The 19,376-nt window shown below is 37.5% G+C and overlaps 1 protein-coding gene across 1 annotated transcript in view; it reads right to left on the reverse strand.

The window, feature by feature from the left end:
- vps16 (VPS16 core subunit of CORVET and HOPS complexes) overlaps nt 1-19,376 on the reverse strand; it is a 118,009-nt gene that overhangs the window by 97,517 nt on the left and 1,116 nt on the right. The window contains exons 2-4 of the mRNA XM_051931057.1: nt 13,460-13,545; nt 9,481-9,578; nt 7,416-7,544 (exon numbers count right to left, since the gene is read on the reverse strand). Of these exons, the coding sequence (XP_051787017.1) occupies nt 7,416-7,544; nt 9,481-9,578; nt 13,460-13,545 (313 nt within the window). The remainder of the gene's footprint in view (nt 1-7,415; nt 7,545-9,480; nt 9,579-13,459; nt 13,546-19,376) is intronic.

Here is a 19,376-nt window from a genome sequence, read left to right on the forward strand (position 1 = left end):
TCCCTTATTTTTTTGTATTAAAAGTGGTAACCCTACCTGGCAGGTAACACTTATGTTTGGTCATGAAGTCGTCTAAAATCCACAACGTGCCCTCTTTTAATTGCGAGAAGCAGATATATATAGCCAAATTCTCGCGCTTCGTTGCGGCAAAGTACTGCTTTTAATTTTTTAAGAAGAAAAGAAAACCTTTTTAAACGGATCGAAAATATACCAATAACAATTTGTTAAGGATCTGTTTTTTTGTGAACCTCGCTTTTCACAGCTGTCGCGCTACGGCGTGTGTTTCGTTTATTTGACAGTATGTAGATCGTGGTAATTACATTCATGGCATTCGTTTTCTGAATCACAATCTGACTGTATGGGTGGTTACCTGCCAGGTCACGCTTGTGGTTGGTCAGGAAGTCGCCTTACATCCGCCACATGCCCTCTTTCTGTTCCCAGCTGATCATAGAATGGTTTTAATAGTTTACTTTCAAATAATGCAAAGAGTATGCGACATGTGTTTCTCCCTAATTCTGGGCTCATCAGGCATACACACTCACTGCATCCCCTCTCGGGAATGGAATCTCTATCGTCAGCGCCAGAGTTGAAGCCTCTAACGTTGCGGTCAGCAAGTCGGCTAACATCCGCCATGTGCCGTCTTTCAATTGCGAGAAGCAGATCACAGAATGGTTGAAACTGTTGCCCCTAACGTTGCGCTACGGCGTGTGGTTCGTTTATACCTCGTGTCTTCTCATTAAACTTTTATCTCGCGAATATGTTATTGCAATCCACAGCGGGAGCATTTCTATAAACTTAATTTAAACTTACGTTTTACACCGTGCTTTGTTTCCCTTATGAACATGCTTGTATGCTTCACTCGCTCGCTTCTTATTGTTTCGCTCCCTTCTCAATTGTTTAATGAATTTTTTGTTCTTCGCTGTTTGCGGCTCTTCCTTCATTTCTCCCTACTGCGTTCACAGTCTTTTCACGTGATTACGTGGGAGGCGTGATGACGTGACACTGAACTCCGCCTCCCACGGCCATCGAGCTGCAGTCCATTACAGTATATTGTCAAAAAAGAGGTTCCAGTTATGACCATTACACGTTGAATTCCGAAATGAAACCTGCCTAACTTTTGTAAGTAAGCTGTAAGGAATCAGCCTGCCAAATTTTAGCCTTCCACCTACACGGGAAGTTGGACAATTAGTGATGAGTCAGTCAGTCAGGGCTTTGCCTTTTATTAATTAGTATAGATACATACATACATATACATATATACACATATATATATATATACAGTGATCCCTCGCTATATCGCGCTTCGCCTTTCGCGGCTTCACTCTATCGCGGATTTTATATGTAAGCATATTTAAATATATATCGCGGATTTTTTGCTGGTTCGCGGATTTCTGCTGACAATGGGTCTTTTAATTTCTGGTACATGCTTCCTCAGTTGGTTTGCCCAGTTGATTTCATACAAGGGACGCTATTGGCAGATGGCTGAGAAGCTACCCCAACTTACTTTTCTCTCTCTCTCTCTTGCGCTGACTTTCTCTGATCCTGACGTAGGGGGATTGAGCAGGGGGCTGTTCGCACACCTAGACGATACGGACGCTCGTCTAAAAATGCTGAAAGATTATCTTCACGTTGCTACCTTCTGTGCAGCTGCTTCCTGAAGCGACATGCAGCACGGTGCTTCGCATACTTAAAAGCTCGAAGGGCACCTATTGATTTTTGATTGAAAAACAAACTATGTCTCTCTCTATCTCTCTCTCCCTGCTCCTGACGGAGGGGGTGTGAGCTGACGCCTTCAACAGCTTTGTATCGGCGGTGCTTCGCATACTTAAAAGCCAAACAGCCCTATTGATTTGTTTGCTTTCCTCTCTCTATCTGACAGTCTGTGCTCCTGACGCGCACTCCTTTGAAGAGGAAGATATGTTTGCATTCTTTTAATTGTGAGACAGAACTGTCATCTCTGTCTTGTCATGGAGCACAGTTTAAAACTTTTGAAAAAAGAGACAAATGTTTGTTTGCAGTGTTTGAATAACGTTCCTGTCTCTCTACAACCTCCTGTGTTTCTGCGCAAATCTGTGACCCAAGCATGACAATATAAAAATAACCATATAAACATATGATTTCTACTTCGCGGATTTTCTTATTTCGCGGGTGGCTCTGGAACGCAACCCCCGCGATGGAGGAGGGATTACTGTATATATATATATATATATATATATATATATATGCGGAGACTCTCAGACAGCAAACAGGAGGAAAGGGAATACTATATCCCAGGAGGTCGGGTCATGGGCCACCCGCCATATCATCTGTTTCAGGGTTTTACTAAATCGTTCAGTCGGGCCATTCATCTACAGATGATAAACTGTGGAGTGTAACCATGTAATTGCAAAACTTTCGTATAGTTGCTTCATGATGCGAGACATAAAGGCCGTGCCCTGATCAGTTAAAATCTCATGAGGGATACCAATATGTATGAACATTTCTGAGAACATTTCATAGCACGGCCACTTCTGCATATCTTGTGGCGTAATCAACTAATATGAGCACATACTGAAAGCCAATTTTACTCTTGGGAAACGGGCCAACAATATCTAATCCTATCCTCTTAAAGGGGACATCTGAAATATGCATCAGTAAAAGTGGTGACAGTCGGGACAAGCCTTACAGAATTGCTCCACATCCCAGCCCATATTCGCCCAATAAAAGCATTTCGAAATGCGTTCCCTCATCTTTTCCGCACTGAGATGAACCCCCCCCCCCCCCCCCCCCAAATCGTGACTAAGAGCAATTTTTAAAACCTTCTCCCTATGCCCACGTGGCACTACCAGCTGCTCGATACACCCATCACCCATGCAATCGGAAATCACCCGATGCAGAAAGCCATCTTTAAATAAAAAATGTGGTGTTTTAAAGTTTGGGTCCACTCTCTCCAAATAGTAAGAGTCATTTGCGATGTGGGCCTGAGTGCAAAATCCAAGTTGCTATTGGCTCGTTGCAGGTGAGCAAACTCTGTCTGGATGGCAGTCTCTTCGTCTTCTGTGTCTGATGCAGCATCGCACTCAGCTTCCACTGCTATTTCATTTCTGCCCTGGTCCACATTGGGTGTCCGGTCTGGGGAGGCTGTTGGTGCGAGGGACGGTGTGGAAAAGTGAGCTAGCTGTCCTGGGTCTTCACTTGAGGATTCGACCCCCCAGCTCTCTGGGCATCTCCAGTTCAATTTCAAACCCAGTTCTTTGAATGACATTGTCTGCAGCAAGCCCCTCTTCATCCACTATGGGGGAGGGCGCTCTGCAGGCTGCCAAGAACAGTGGGAAGAGGGCATTCCTTTTTCTTATTAGGAGTGGCCAGGGTGAGGTGTCTGATATGGCAGTCCAAACCTTAAAGTTCTTCCCTTTAAAATGTCAGAGGAAGTAATATAGTCTCATATGTTTTAATGTCCCCATGGACACAGCGGATGTTCACAAGTTACGGCAGACTACACAGAGATCACTACCAGAGTCCAAAAGTGCAGAGAATTCCCATCCAGCCAACGTAATAGAGACCTTAAAATTGTCCTCCTTTAACATCTTGGGGGAAACTTGCAAGCCACATACCTGAGCATGTTTGATGGTCATGGTTTGCGCAAGCAACCCCAAAAGTCTGTGCCGGTTGGATTGAAGTTGGGGTCAAACCTGGGTAGCACTGTTTTTTCCAGGTGGCTTGTGTGCCCTCCAGTCTGTAGGTTATATCTTGCAGCGAGTGGACGTCGTTCTGTAGCATTTCATCACAAAGGTTCTTGCCTATCCCTGACAGGACTACAGTAATCCCTCCTCCATCGCGGGGGTTGCGTTCCAGAGCCACCCGTGAAATAAGAAAATCCGCGAAGTAGAAACCATATGTTTATATGGTTATTTTTATATTGTCATGCTTGGGTCACAGATTTGCGCAGAAACACAGGAGGTTGTAGAGAGACATGAACTTTATTCAAACACTGCAAACAAACATTTGTCTCTTTTTCAAAAGTTTAAACTGTGCTCCATGACAAGACAGAGATGACAGTTCCGTCTCACAATTAAAAGAATGCAAACATATCTTCCTCTTCAAAGGAGTGCTTGTCAGGAGCAGTGACTGTCACAGAGATAGAGAGAAAAGCAAACAGATCAATAGGGCTGTTTTTCTTTTAAGTATGTGAAGCACCGCGGCACAAAGCTGTTGAAGGCGGCAGCTCACACCCCCCTCCGTCAGGAGCAGACAAAGTGAGACAGAGTTTGTTTTTCAATCAAAAATCAATACGTGCCCTTCGAGCTTTTAAGTATGCGAAGCTCCGTGCAGCATGTCGTTTCAGGAAGCAGCTGCACAAAAGATCACAACGTGAAGATAATCTTTCAGCATTTTTAGACGAGCGTCCGTATCGTCTAGGTGTGCGAACAGACCCCCTGCTCAATCCCCCTACGTCAGGATCAGAGAAAGTCAGCGCAAAAGAAAGAGAAAAGTAAGCTGGGTAGCTTCTCAGCCATCTGCCAATAGCGTCCCTTGTATGAAATCAACTGGGCAGACCAACTGAGGAAGCATGTACCAGAAATTAAAAGACCCATTGTCCGCAGAAACCCGCGAAGCAGTGAAAAATCCGCGATATATATTTAAATATGCTTACATATAAAATCCGCGATGGAGTGAAGCCGTGAAAGGCGAAGCGCGATATAGCGAGGGATTACTGTACATCAATAGCGAGCTTCTCCACAATGCGCTCGAAAGTGTCTCTGCGGATCCAGCTGTAAATCATGAGTATTAAGTCCTGGAACTGTCCTCGTATAGGGCAGTCTGGATCAGTATGCCACAGACGAAGCTGGCGCCCCTTGACCACGGGGCTCACCGCAGTGCAGAGGAGGATCTGTTGCTTCAGGAAGTCCTAATCATTGAATGCTTCGGGAGGGAGGTTTCGCCCAACTTGTAGGGCCACCCCGAGGCCACAATGGCTGCCCAGGCTCCCCAGAACAGGAAACTCTCTGAGTCGTCAGAGGGAGCCATCTTCACCAGCACATCCCTGGGGAGCACGAAGACAGGAACGTGCAGAGGAGCCTCATTTTACTCTGCTAGTTACGAGATATGATATGCCTCGGGGGGTTAAACTGGTGCAAGACCCCAATCCTGGTACCATGTGACGTATGAGTCGCTGTCTTGCACCCCAAAAATGAGGCTAAGTCTCAATACTTTAGCAAAATCAGCTTTTTTCCACTTGAAACAGGAACAGCAGGGATATTTGTTGCAGCGGGAGCCTATATATATATATATATATATATATATATATATATATATATATATATATGCACCAGTAATAGCTCGCTGCACGATAACGTGCAGTGAATACACTTGACTTGAGCATTCATAGTTTTCATCCTGTTTCTCTGTAAGTTGAGCATTTGTTTGCTCAGAGGTTGATGTGCTTGCTGCTTCCTGAGCAGCTCTTCTTTTCTCCATCCTAGCGGCCCGCTTCTTCTCTTCTTTCATCGGCATCTTTTCACTGATTAACTCAGTGTTTGTGTTGCTATTACTTAGTACATTTTCCTTAATTTTTCACTTAAGCTGGCACTTAAGTTTTCAATCTGCTTCAAGAATGATTTAAGGTATGACGAGGTAGGGGAAGTGACGGCGAAAGTGGTAGGGATGAGAACAGCGCCCGTATGCATGCGCCACATGGCTGCCCTGCAGGCCACTGCCGAGAGTTGATTCTACAATAAAATAAAATAAAAAGAGGAATAACCTTGGAGGTCAATCATCACCCTGAAAGCAGATAGTAGAGGTCACGTAGTATATGTGTATTAAATTTCAGGTCAATAGTTCAAACGGTTTGCGAGCTACAGGTAATTTAAAATCCTGGACAGACAAACGAACAGCCACAGTAGCGTATTATATAAGAAGATATATATAAAAAACATTTTTTATGGCTATTATTATTAGTTCACTGGAGCGCCTTACTCTTGAACATCCTACATTCAATTGGTCACGAGTAAAACATTCCTGCCGTAGGCCAATTCTTGCTTTTTCTAGTGACTGACCTTGGTCTCTGTTGATAGTCATTGCAAAAAACTATTTTAGTGGAAAGTACATTCTTTGAATTCAAGCAGGTAATTAATAGGACTGATGGGAAATTTCATTATAAATATCATTTCACCTATCACAAACCCTGTAAAAATGGTAGCTTCAATCAGATTTGAATGTAACACTGTGATCTGTAATCTAGTACAACTACAAAGTTTTGGAGGGTTTAGATCAAAGGCAGAATACACTAAATCATGGTTTACATATAACTTATTACTTACAGCTTTGACATTAACTTGCTGCATATTTAGGCAGCCAATGCAATGAATCAAACATTATAAGCATTTCATAGGAAAGAAAGGATGAAAATAAATAATACGGTGAACTAGGTAAACTATGTACAATATCCACCTCCTGTATGTTGTGTACATGGGGGGCTTCTTTACTAACTTGCAAACAGTTTAAACTGACCAAGAAATGTCGTCACTCCTGGCTTGTATGACAGACAGACCTTTTTTGTCTCCAGAGAGAAATTTGACTTTTTACAGAAGCTGTTTTAATAAATAAGTAGGTAGATATGTAAGTACATAAATTAATACACACACACACACTTTGGTCTGAACATACACCAAAATGACTATAAAGCAAGAATATTAAAAAGAAAGTTCCGACTTAAAGCAGCCCCCATAGCGATTCTTGACACATTTCTACTGAATAATATACTGGCTGAAAGTAGTTAGTGTGTCAGAGAGAGAATGTGCACCATTGTTCATAATGGCACACAGTTTTGTTTTAATTCTTCCCTCCGCTACTACCTCCAGGATGTCCAAAGTGTGTCCTATAACTGAGCTTGCCATTTAATTAGCCTGTTGATTTAGTGGATTTCTCATAAAGTGATGTTACCAGCACATCACAGAGTTGTATATATGTAAATAGGGAGAGGGCAAGGTTTCTTGGACATAAATACGAAAGGAGAAGAATTAATTCTACCTACTGCAAGGAAAACAAATCCTTCACATCCATACTAAATTATTTTGAATACTTATGCATTTAAAGTGGCACTTGGGAGATATTCAAATCCAAGTTCAACATTAATCCATACATATTTAGTCGACATTGAAAAACTGATGTGACATTTTGAGCTGAATGGCCTATGCTCATCAAAATATTTTTTCTGAATCTCTGAAAATCTCTGAAAATATTCAAAATGAAAAGTGAATATTATAAGTACAGTACATACTTTCAGGAGGAACTCATTCTCTACATTAGCCCTGCTTGTAACAAGTTATCCTTGATAAACAGTTACAGAAAGATTATTCTATTGCCTTCAGCTCTTATTCATGTTAAGGACAATGCTTTACTCTGTAAAAATGTGAAAATTTCTTAGTTACACTTACACTGCCCATGTTGAAGTGTCTGCAGTAATTTCCAAGTATGTCATAAATCAATACAGTGCCATTCTCTTGAATACACAGTAAATAATCAGAAACTGTCCAGCCGATGTCTACTACAATGCCACTTTTCCACTAGAAAAAAAGAAAAATTAATCAAAGCATATACTTTACAATTAAACAATATTAATATATGTTTGAAGCAAACAAGCATACATAAAAATGAGAAAAATCATGAAGTCTATAATATAGCATAAAGAAACATTTGCTGATGTAGCTAAAAAAAGGACAACAATTAATCACCAGACTTGAGAAATAAAATAACATAAATAAAAATTAAAGCATATAATTTACAATCAAACAATATTAACATATATTTGAAGCCAATAATTATATATAAAAACGAGAAAAATCATAAAGTTTGCTATATAACATTAAGAAACATTTTCCGCTGTAGAAATAAAGAGGACAATGCAGTAATTGCCAGAGTTAGCTGAAGAGACTTGCATTAACTACAGGTTTATATGCCAGTTACTTATTTTTTTAATTAATTAATTAATCAATTATATGGATTCTTAGTGATCTCACTTGGTTAAAAACTAATAGTGTTCATTTTCCTTTACTGAAAACATCAGCATGTTTTACAGACAAGATAAGATTAGTATTTCTCAGTTCTTCATCACCCTCTTCCTTCCAAATCTGTCACTGAAACAGAACATAATTAGATGCAAATGGTATCAAGTTAAGTGGATGTCTGTTGGGTTCTGTGTAATTTGTGTCACACTGCTATCTATTAACTGATTAAGATAAATAGAATGAATAAAAAAATGTATTCAATTAATTAATTTACTTAATGTGCCCTGCAATCGAACAGCATCCAGTCAAAGACAGGTTCCTGCCTTCTACCCAATGCTGCCCGGATGTTTCATGAACCTGAAAATGGAGAGATGGATGAACAAATAGGCACACAACTACAGTCATATCGACCACATTCAGGGGATGAATGTAAATACTCCATTCCCTTAATTAGAGTGAAGTGTGGCGTTTATGAGCCTGGGATCCATCTAGTATTCATTTCTACTTTCTTGATTCAACTATGATAAACCACATGTTAAAATGGTTGCAAATCAACTAGTCACAAGATAATTTTCTCAATTCATTCATGAATTATGTATTTTTACTTCTGATCTCACAACATATGAAACAAAATTCTGAATAATGAAAGCATTACATTTCTTTTTTACATAACATTTGTCTCATAACAGCAGTATGGTTCTCCCACTTTATAAAATCAAACTTGTGGGGATTTGGAAAGAAAAGGCATTATTCCTTCAATCCCACAATGAAATTCAAGTCCCAGTATCTCTGGAATATCCAAAATTTAAAGAGGAAACTACATCATAAAAGGTACAGCAAAATATTATGAGAACAGTTAGGGTTACTACTCCTTAATTTTTTTTCTAACCATATAACTTCTGCCTTGATATATGTGTATTACCAGTATAAACTTAAATTTCATCCTCATACTGACAAGTATCCCTGAACCCTTTGCTACAACTAAACCCTTTCTGAGTTAAATTCAAAAGGACTGAAACCCTTTCATCTTATAAAGGCATTGAAAGCCACTGAAAGTGCTTGACTTTGTTTTCTTTTATACTTCTGCTATCGGCCTTATAGTGAGTTATAAAAAAGCTGTTTGCAAAAGCAGGTGCTGGAGCTTATCATGCAAGATCAGCCTACTACAAAGTTGGTCTGCAAGTGTGTGTGTATAATACAGATTTAACCTGGAAAACTAATGTGTAATTAATTGTCTACCAATAATAAGACAATGAAGAAAGTGAACTACAAACAATACATATGATATTTATTTTTATTAGTTTTATAATGTTCAGATTACTACGTAAATTACAAATTTGGGACTCAGTTCTAACCGAGTTCTTCACCATTGTTTCCAAAAGTTAAGAAATCAATTGATGTGTATTTTTCATCTTCTTCTCTCCTAGGTTTAAACAAAAGTAAATTTTCCACTCATGTAAAATACATAATTCCAAATTAACTTTTGATGCTTTACCGGAAAGTTTGCAAGAGGCACACCAGATGAAGTATACATTTCCAGGACTGGTCTGGCACTATGTGAACGTTCACTTCGCTGGGATCCTTTTAGTAAAGCTACATCAGGAAAGAAAATTGACAGAGACAAATATAATAAACAATTAATTTTAATAAATGGAAAAGGTTTTAAACTTGTGTCATTTCAGAAACATTGTCATATTTATGAAATACTCAAAGCTATTAAGAACCAGAACTGTAAGCTCAGAGGTTAGAACACAGAGGCAGCATACAACTCAAACAAATGTGACATCTAAAACACAGCCCTTCAAGAAAAACAGGATTCTCTATCCACCCAAATGGCCATCATGAAAGAGAAAGCAGATCTAGCGACACTTGCCTGCCTGTAAATTAAAAAAAAAAAAAAAAGAAGACACTTTGCACTGCTTATAACACACATAAGTAACCCAGACAAAAACAGCCCATGATCGTTCCAATACATTAATATTGCTTTTGCCAGCTATGATACTTTTTTTGTTCCTGACGGACAGGAGAAATACAATGATTGTCCATCTCTCTTTTACATAAACCAAGGCACTGTAAGCCTGTACAAGTTTCACAAATGAATGTATTTAATGTTGCATTAGAATGATTTTTAAAATATTTCCTGCATAGTATAATTGTTTATTAAGTGGATGGCTTTATCCGTAGCAACAAAGAAAAAATCTGAAAAAATTAATTTGACTGTTTATGAGAAACAGGAAACTACTATGTAAGCAAACAATACACAGCAAACTTTTAAATGAAAATACAAGAAGGTAGAAGAAGGAGGCAGATTTGTGATGAATCTGACACAATAATTCATAGTACACCAGTTTCGTGCTACGGGAGGGAGTGTTTGGCTAAGGCATAACATAATGAAATAAGCTAAATTAAGCTTCTCTCTTTCCCCTCCTTTGCAGTTGTACCAAAAATATGGGTGACCTAAAAAAAATGTAGGCAATAAAAAAATGCATGCAATTTTAATATAAGCAATGTGCGTTACATCAGGGAAATCAAGCCAACTCTGATGACATGTGAAACCATGTGTTACCTGAAGTAGCTAAATGAGCATTTCTGATAAAAGAAGGTCTCTAAAATGGGAATTTTAAAGTCATTATAATAATAAAAGGAAACAGCAGATACATGGCAGTTATTTTTCAATGTCATTAATGTAAAGTCTGAGATAAATAACAATAATAAAAATAAATTTTATTCATACAGCATGTTTGCCATGCTGAAAGTGCTTCACAGAAATTCAGAAAGAACAACAGGGCATATACAACATTGGATACAATTAATACCCTCATAACACACTAAATAAAGATAAATAAAGAATATACAAAGCACTGATATAGAATAACAGACAATAAACCAGAGTAAAACACAAAAAAGACAAATACAACATGAGAATCATGAATAAAAAAAATAATTTGTGATACAAACACAAATCATCTGGATGGAAGATTTTACTGATGTAGCCTGGTACAAGGCAATTTTAAGCTTTATCAGTTATTAATAGAATTTTATAGTCATTCCTGTAATTCACAGGGAGCTAGTGAAGGCAGAGCAGGATGGGCATTATGTGCTCATTGTTGTGGGTCGGTGTAAGGACTTTTGCAGCAGAGTTTTAAACCAAATGGAGCTGTGATAATGGATTAGAAGGGCCACCTGTCAGCCAGGAGTTACAGTAGCAAATGCACGATGAAATAAAACAAAGCATGGACAAGTTTCTCAGTATAAGAAAAGAGAGGAATGAGCAAACACGGAATATGTTATGGAGGTGGAAGTAAGAAAATTTTTTAACATGATTTATGTGTGTAGAATAAGAAGGGGCTAAATCAAATATGATACAAAGATTCCTAAATGGATAATAGGGTCTGATGACATTATCACCATGAGTGATTCAAAATTATTTCAGTATCTTAAGATCTTAAGATGAGCTTTAGGGCCAATTAGTATGACTTAAAGTTTACTATAGCTTAGTTTTAAAGAGTTGTATTCCATTCATATTTTAATTTCACTGAGGTAAGTTGTTCAGCTGAGAAACTCTGATGAACTTTCACTTTTAACATTGAAATAGATCTGAGTATCATCCACATAAAAAAATAACCCAAAAAACTAAAGCAGCAGTAAGAAAGGTATCTCAGCTTCAGGTAATTTTACAGAACTGAGATAGTGTTTACAAAAACATCTGTTCTTCCTACAACTATAGATGCAAAAGCAGGGAAGTAAACTAGAACAAAATACTGCATGTCCTAAAATTCTTTGTTAAGAGATGTTTAAAAAACAGAAAGGAGTCCATTTTACTAACGATAAAATTAACTAATCATTTAAAAAACAGGATGATAGTGGAAGTGATGTACAAAAATAGATTTGTAAAATACAGCAATATCACATAGTGCACTTGGAGTAATACAATGCCAAAACTTAGGGCTGCAAGTAACAACTATTTTGCTAATTCATTAGCTATATAAGTATCATTTCAATTAATTGGGTTTTTAAAAAATACAATGTTTGTGGAAAGAGCAAGCATTTCATTCAAAAATTTAAAGTTTTATTGCTTGACCAATGCTTTCCTTCACAACAAAATTACATGTATGCTCTAAACTTACATTTGCCAAAAAGTGCATGACAACAAATCTAATAGTCCTAATAGACCTAATAATTGTCCTAATAGACCTCATCTGGCATACTGCATACAGTTTTGGTCTCTAGGCTACAAAAAAGACATAGCTGCACTAGAACAAGTCCAGAAAAGAGGAACTAGGCAGATTCCAGGGCTACAGGGGATGAGTTATGAGGAAAGATTGAGCCTTTCCAGTTTATGCAAAAAGAGATTAAAATGAGACATGATTGTAGTGTTTAAAGTTATGAAAGGGATTAGTACTGTGGATTTAGAATGTTAACTTTAAAATAAATTGAGCAAAAACACAGGAACATAGTAGGAAACTTGTAAAATGTAAATTTTCTTCAAAACTAGATATACAATTAAGTGGATAGGGCTGGTCAGCTTTGTTGGGCTGAATACCCTACTCTCATCTAGAATGTTCTAAAGTTTTACATGTAAGATCTAGCTTAATACTTTCAATGACTTGTTAATATCATGGGGTAGAAGACCAAAACCATTGCAAGTGTCTATAAAAAAATGTTCCTTGTGGTTTTATTCACTAAATTGAAGCAACTGTTACTATCATCAAAAGAAACTCTACAAAATATGTTTTGCATATAGTTTGACTCAGATTATTAATTATTATTGACAAACCCTTTTCAGCATTGGTGCATTCAGAATTTGGCATTTAGCCTATTTAATCCTGTGTTGCTGCCATTAGCCATGTTCAGACAACACTACTGGCATGACTCCTCTTATAATAAGCAGACAAAGACAACTAGGAAATGTCACATTAGAGCATCAGCCTTTATAGTAGCATGCCGTGTCAATCTCCAACAGGCCAGGATTATTTAACTGAAGGCTACAACTGAAAATCATAGGAAAAATCATCTAATGTAACATAGCCTTTACTCTTTACATTAAATAACAATTTGAATAATGATTTTCACCATTCCATTAAGTAGTTCTCACATTATTTAAAAGGTTTTATCATTATTTGCTAGTTTTGTTAGTGTTTTGAACAAAACTGTTAAAATACATTACATGTTTTGGGTAAAAATAATACAAATAAAAAAGCTTAGTTTAGAGTCACAAGATCCATCCATCCATCCATCCATTATCCAACCCACTATATCCTAACTACAGGGTCACGGGGGTCTGCTGGAGTCACAAGGTCATTTCACATAAACATTTAAAAAATTACATTCCAAAAAAATTAAATAAAGTATCAAAGTGTTCACCGAAGTATAGAGAGGAAAAAAGTAAATTCTATTATTTTAACTTGAAATTTTGAAAACCACATAACTCTTATCACTTTTCTCTTTCACGGCATTGCATTAAAACCACTTACCTATTGGCCCACCATATGGTGCTGCAGCAATAAGGCAGTCCCTTAGTCCTCCTATGTTCCACCCCATTTCATATAAATCTGTTTTCCTGGAAAACAATAAGGCTTCTATCAGCAGTATATTCAAAAATCATCATACACTAGTAAGCTAAAGAAATTAAATTTATATTCAAACAGTCTTAAGTATTATTCACAACTTTTAGACTTTCCTTCTTTTCTATCTTTAAACTTGTCTTAAAAAAATCCATCTACATTTGACACCCTGCCAAATTCAAGTTTAGAGTCACAGAAATTATACATTTATGTCATCCTTTTGTCCATGTCACAGCATGCAAATAGCCTTACCTAGTGTAGTAAATAATATTCTAATTTTTTTAAAAGCAGGAAATGCAACCATATGCTTTAGATTTAAGTAGGGATGCACGGATACCTTTTTAAAATTTTATTTAATACACCATAGTGAATGAAACTTGTAGTTTTTAAGATTAAGCATGTTTACTATTTAGTAATATTTATTAAAATTAGCAGTAACTCTAGTAAATGTTCTTGAGAATAAAAAAATAAACTCACTTAAAAAAAAAAGGACTTCAATTAAAGCAAGAATTTACAATTCCAATTCCAATTCTGCTGGAGTAAATTATCGAGCTCCAGATGTACCCAGAGCTTGATACAGAATTGTACCCATGTGGAAGTTATGTACTGTATCTATGACAGACTTCCCTTGTAACCTGTGAGACTTTCATCAATGTTACGATTGGGAACATACACCTTCCACATATTTTTGATGACCACCTCATATATATACCACAGTTTGCACAATTTCGGGGCTGGGTGGCTTCATCATAGTCATCATTATTAGTGAATTTAAGGTATTTCATAATAAGTGAAAAATGATACTTACTCATAACTTTGCCTAAAATGGGTGTCTGCAATAAGCGGTTTGTGGACCACTACCATCTGTGTCCTAGTTTACCCTCTATGTCCCGCAGTTATCAGAAGACTAAAAAACACCCACATGTCTTCTGCAGTGACAAGCAAATGGTTTACTGTGACTTTTCTAACACTGCTCAGCATTGCAGTTAATTTCAACAACTACTTTCTGTACCAGGCTATCATTGACAAATCATAAATAATCCAGATAATCATGATCAAAAGCCGACTATAGATCGGAGTTACCTGTAAATGGCCAATGAGGAGGCGCAAGATTGTAAGTGGCAGCATTAAGTCAACACCAAACATGATCATCACTTGGTAGGTCAGAATCTGCTGATCAGGAGATAATTTCACTTTTTGTGTCAATGTCTGGTGGACAATTTACATCGTCATCCCTATAGCTTGATTTAAGCAATGGTTCAGTTTCAGTTTGACCTAAAAATTTACTTTACGGCTTTTCATTTGCAAGTGTGTTTTGCTTTTAGGCTCCATCCCCTCATGAATATTGATGAGTTACCATTGACTTACCATAGTGTCAGAAAGCATAGAAATACAGTAATCCCTCCTCCATCGTGGGGGTTGCGTTCCAGAGCCACCCGCGAAATAAGAAAATCCGCGAAGTAGAAACCATATGTTTATATGGTTATTTTTATATTGTCATGCTTGGGTCACAGATTTGCGCAGAAACACAGGAGGTATTAGAGAGACAGGAACGTTATTCAAACACTGCAAACAAACATTTGTCTCTTTTTCAAAAGTTTAAACTGTGCTCCATGACAAGACAGAGATGACAGTTCTGTCTCACAATTAAAAGAATGCAAACATATCTTCCTCTTCAAAGGAAACACAGAGGAAAGCAAACAAATCAATAGGGCTGTTTGTGCCGCAGTGCTTCGCATACTTAAAAGACAAAGCTGTTGAAGGCAGCAGCTCACACCCCCTCCGTCAGGAGAAGGGAGAGAGAGGGAGAGAGAGAGAGAGAGAGAGAGAGAGAGAGAGAGAGAGAGAGAGAGAGAGAAAAACAAAGTCAAAAATCAATAGGTGCCCTTTGAGCTTTTAAGTATGCGAAGCACCGTGCAGCATGTCACTTCACTAAGCAGCTGCACAGAAGGTTGCAACGTGAAGATAATCTTTCAGCATTTTTAGACGAGCGTCCGTATCGTCTAGGTGTGCGAACAGCCCCCCTGCTCACACCCCCTACGTCAGGATCAGAGAAAGTCAGCGCAAGAGAGAGAGAGAGAAAGTAAGTTGGGTAGCTTCTCAGCCATTTGCCAATAGCGTCCCTTGTATGAAATCAACTGGGCAAACCAACTGAGGAAGCATGTACCAGAAATTAAAAGACCCATTGTCCTCAGAAATCCGCGAACCAGCAAAAATCTGCGATATATATTTAAATATGCTTACATATAAAATCCGCGATAGAGTGAAGCCGCGAAAGGCGAAGCGCGATATAGCGAGGGATCACTGTATTCATGATTTTTTGAAGCATGGTGTTATTTCATCCATTAGATGGCAGCAGAATAAAGTCCTGAGAGTTATTCTGGCTTAACACTAAAAAGCAAGTCATTACAAATTGTCCCGGTGTGACTCAAGAATAACCGTTTTTGCATAGAATTCTGAGCCCAAGTTAGATTCGAGGTGAATGCCAAGGAGGTTAACACAAGTGCAATCTGGAATGTCACACAGATCTGCACACACATCCCAATAAAGAGATTTTAGGGCTCACAAACATTAGTAACATTTGGACAATAACAGGTTATTCAATTTCTCCAAAATAACATTCTGATTTTAAAATCCCTAAAGTACTGCTTTCTACCATATTACTTGGTAATTTGTTTTCTTGTGTGTATTGTTCTGTGTGTAAAGAAAAACATTCTACCCCACCTGGCTTGGTATCACCTGCAAACTAAAGATGGCTATTTATGTTCTTATCTTAAGTGCTCATATACATTAAAAATAGCAGTAGTCTCAGCACTGTGCCCTGAAGGACACCACTTTTAATAACACCCAGTTCTTATATGGTTACATACACCATAAACTATGTACTTCCTGTGTTTAAGCCAATTTTGCATGCATCTACACACTACAGCTGGAATTCTCACTTCTTTTAGTTTGATGCCCAATCTTTAATGTGGGACCTTAGGAAGTGCTTTTTGAAAATCAAGAAAAATAATATCATATGTATTTTTCTAATCATATATATTTGTTAGTTCATAATATAATTCTAGTATAAAACACATGCTACCTCATCTGAACCCTTATTGACTGCTCACAAACACTGCTGTACTAGCCATATGATGTGAAATCTTTTTCTTTACTTTACAGACTTAACCCCCATTTCTTGTACCACACACTGATATTGAGCTCATTTAAAAAATAACCTACTAGAGATCATCTGGTTTCAAATCACTATACATAAAGTTCAACAGATTGCCTTCAAAAGCATACTGTGCGAGTCTGTAAGTCTCAAGATTGTGTTTTCCATCTGCATGCTAAAACAGACAAACTTGTCACAAGTGGAATTGCCCACTCTCCTATTTGAGAGCAACAGATTTCTTTTCAGACAATTTGATCATGAATACTGCAAGGTCTGCTTTTACTTGCCACCTACTGCATAGACATTTTCCCCCCTCCAATTGGATCTCTAAATTGTCCAGGTTTCTAATAAGGTAAAGCTTGACTAGGTACCACCTACAGGTTGCAAGATATTGTAAAAACCTCAAAAGCAGGAATAGTTCAGCTGTGTTCACAAAATTCCACTGAGACGGTCATGCAGAAAAGAAAACAAATTGAAGAAAACAAAAACCCAAGACTAAGCCAAGAAACTTTGAGCATTATAATAGCAAATAGTGAAAGTAATGGATCTGGTGTAGATTCGTTCAGTTCTTGTATCTTGTGTGGGGTGAGGTTTGGGTGTATAGTACAGATGAGTTCCTGCTTTCTTCCAGTATAATAATGATGTAAGGGTGTACATACTTTTTTCATAAGACATACTTAGGTCCTAATGCTCTTCATTCAGTTCCAGTGTTTTTATTTTAATATGTTCCAAATAATGTTTTTCTGCAGTTTATATACAGTAATCCCTCCTCCATCGCGGGGGTTGCGTTCCAGAACCACCCGCGAAATAAGAAAATCCACGAAGTAGAAACCATATGTTTATATGGTTATTTTTATATTGTCATGCTTGGGTCACAGATTTGCACAGAAACACAGGAGGTTGTAGAGAGACAGGAACGTTATTCAAACACTGCAAACAAACATTTGTCTCTTTTTCAAAAGTTTAAACTGTGCTCCATGACAAGACAGAGATAACAGTTCTGTCTCACAATTAAAAAATGCAAACATATCTTCCTCATCAAAGGAGTACCTGTCAGGATCACAGACTGTCAAAGACAGAGGAAAGCAAACAAATCAATAGGGCCGGTACAAAGCTGTTGAAGGCGGCAGCTCACACCCCCTCGTCAGGAGCAGAGAGAGAGAGAGAGAGAGAGAGATAAAAACAAACAGTCAAAAATCAATACGTGCCCTTTGAGCTTTTAAGTATGCAAAGCACCGTGCAGCATGTCGCTTCAGGAAGCAGCTGCACAGAAGGTAGCAACGTGAAGATAATCTTTCAGCATTTTTAGACGAGCGTCCGTATCATCTAGGTGTGCGAACAGCCCCCCTGCTCACACCCCCTACGTCAGGATCAGAGAAAGTCAGCGCAAGACAGAGATAGAGAAAAGTAAGTTGGGTAGCTTCTCAGCCATCTGCCAATAGCGTCCCTTGTATGAAATCAACTGGGCAAACCAACTGAGGAAGCATGTACCAGAAATTAAAAGACCCATTGTCCGCAGAAATCCGTGAACCAGCAAAAAATCCGCGATATATATTTAAATATGCTTACATATAAAATCCGCGATAGAGTGAAGCCACGAAAGGCGAAGCGCGATATAGCGAGGGATCACTGTATATCACATACATAACCACACACATATATTTTATGTACAGTGTATATTAGAACAAAACTCTTTTGCACATTGGAAAAAAATCATCAGGTTCAAAAAACTTTATTTTGTATTGTAAACAGTTATAATCTTTATAAATCTTTTTGTAAATGGTAGGGCAAAATTGGGTTTTGCATAACTGTTTAAAATAAACTGGTTTTTTTTCTACTCTTGTTCAAATTTACCATGTACTGTTTTTCATTTCCCAGGACATTTTTATCATTTCAAATACTCTTGAACTTATACCACTACAAACGAAGTACAAATCATAATGATAACAGTGTTATATTTAAAAAAAAAAAAAAAAAAATTTTCAAAATCACATTTTTGAATTTTGCAATTGTTTGTGCTGTAATTTATACACAAAGTGTAATTCGTACTCCATATATATATTCTTCAGTTACACATGTAGAATATCTGATTTTAACTAAGGCATGTTTCATTATATGATGATTGATCTGAAACCAGAAAACTGCTGAAAGAAAATCTATATCTGTACTGTTTCAACACAGTAAGTCTGTTTGCTAGCATTTCATTTAATTTTTTTTTGAGTTGTCCCTAGCCATCTGGACACACACTTTGTCTTTGCAGTGTTTGGGAGAATATTTCACCACTTATGACAAGAAAAGTAATATTCCAAGTGTATGTTATTTGTAAAAACAATTCTGTAGTACTAGGGTGTTGTACCGTGTTAGCCATTATAAATGTAGTGAAAATTCAAGCAAAATGACACCATTTATTGGCTAACTAAAAAGATGGCATATTGTAATCTTTTTAGTTAGCCAATAAAAGGTGTCATTTTCTTGACTTTTAACTAAAAACAATTCTGTAATTTACTCTCACAACGTAGTTTCTTCACTGGATGTATAAAGTGCTTGTGCTTTCAGTAAAGCATGTTCATAATGCAGTCATTTATTTGATGACAGTAAAAAGGTGATTTTTTTTAATCTCAAAAAATAAATAAAAACTGACATGTTAGCAGTGCAAATTTCATAACCGTT

Source organism: Erpetoichthys calabaricus, chromosome 8 (assembly GCF_900747795.2).
Source record: "Erpetoichthys calabaricus chromosome 8, fErpCal1.3, whole genome shotgun sequence".
Classification (NCBI taxonomy): domain Eukaryota; kingdom Metazoa; phylum Chordata; class Cladistia; order Polypteriformes; family Polypteridae; genus Erpetoichthys; species Erpetoichthys calabaricus.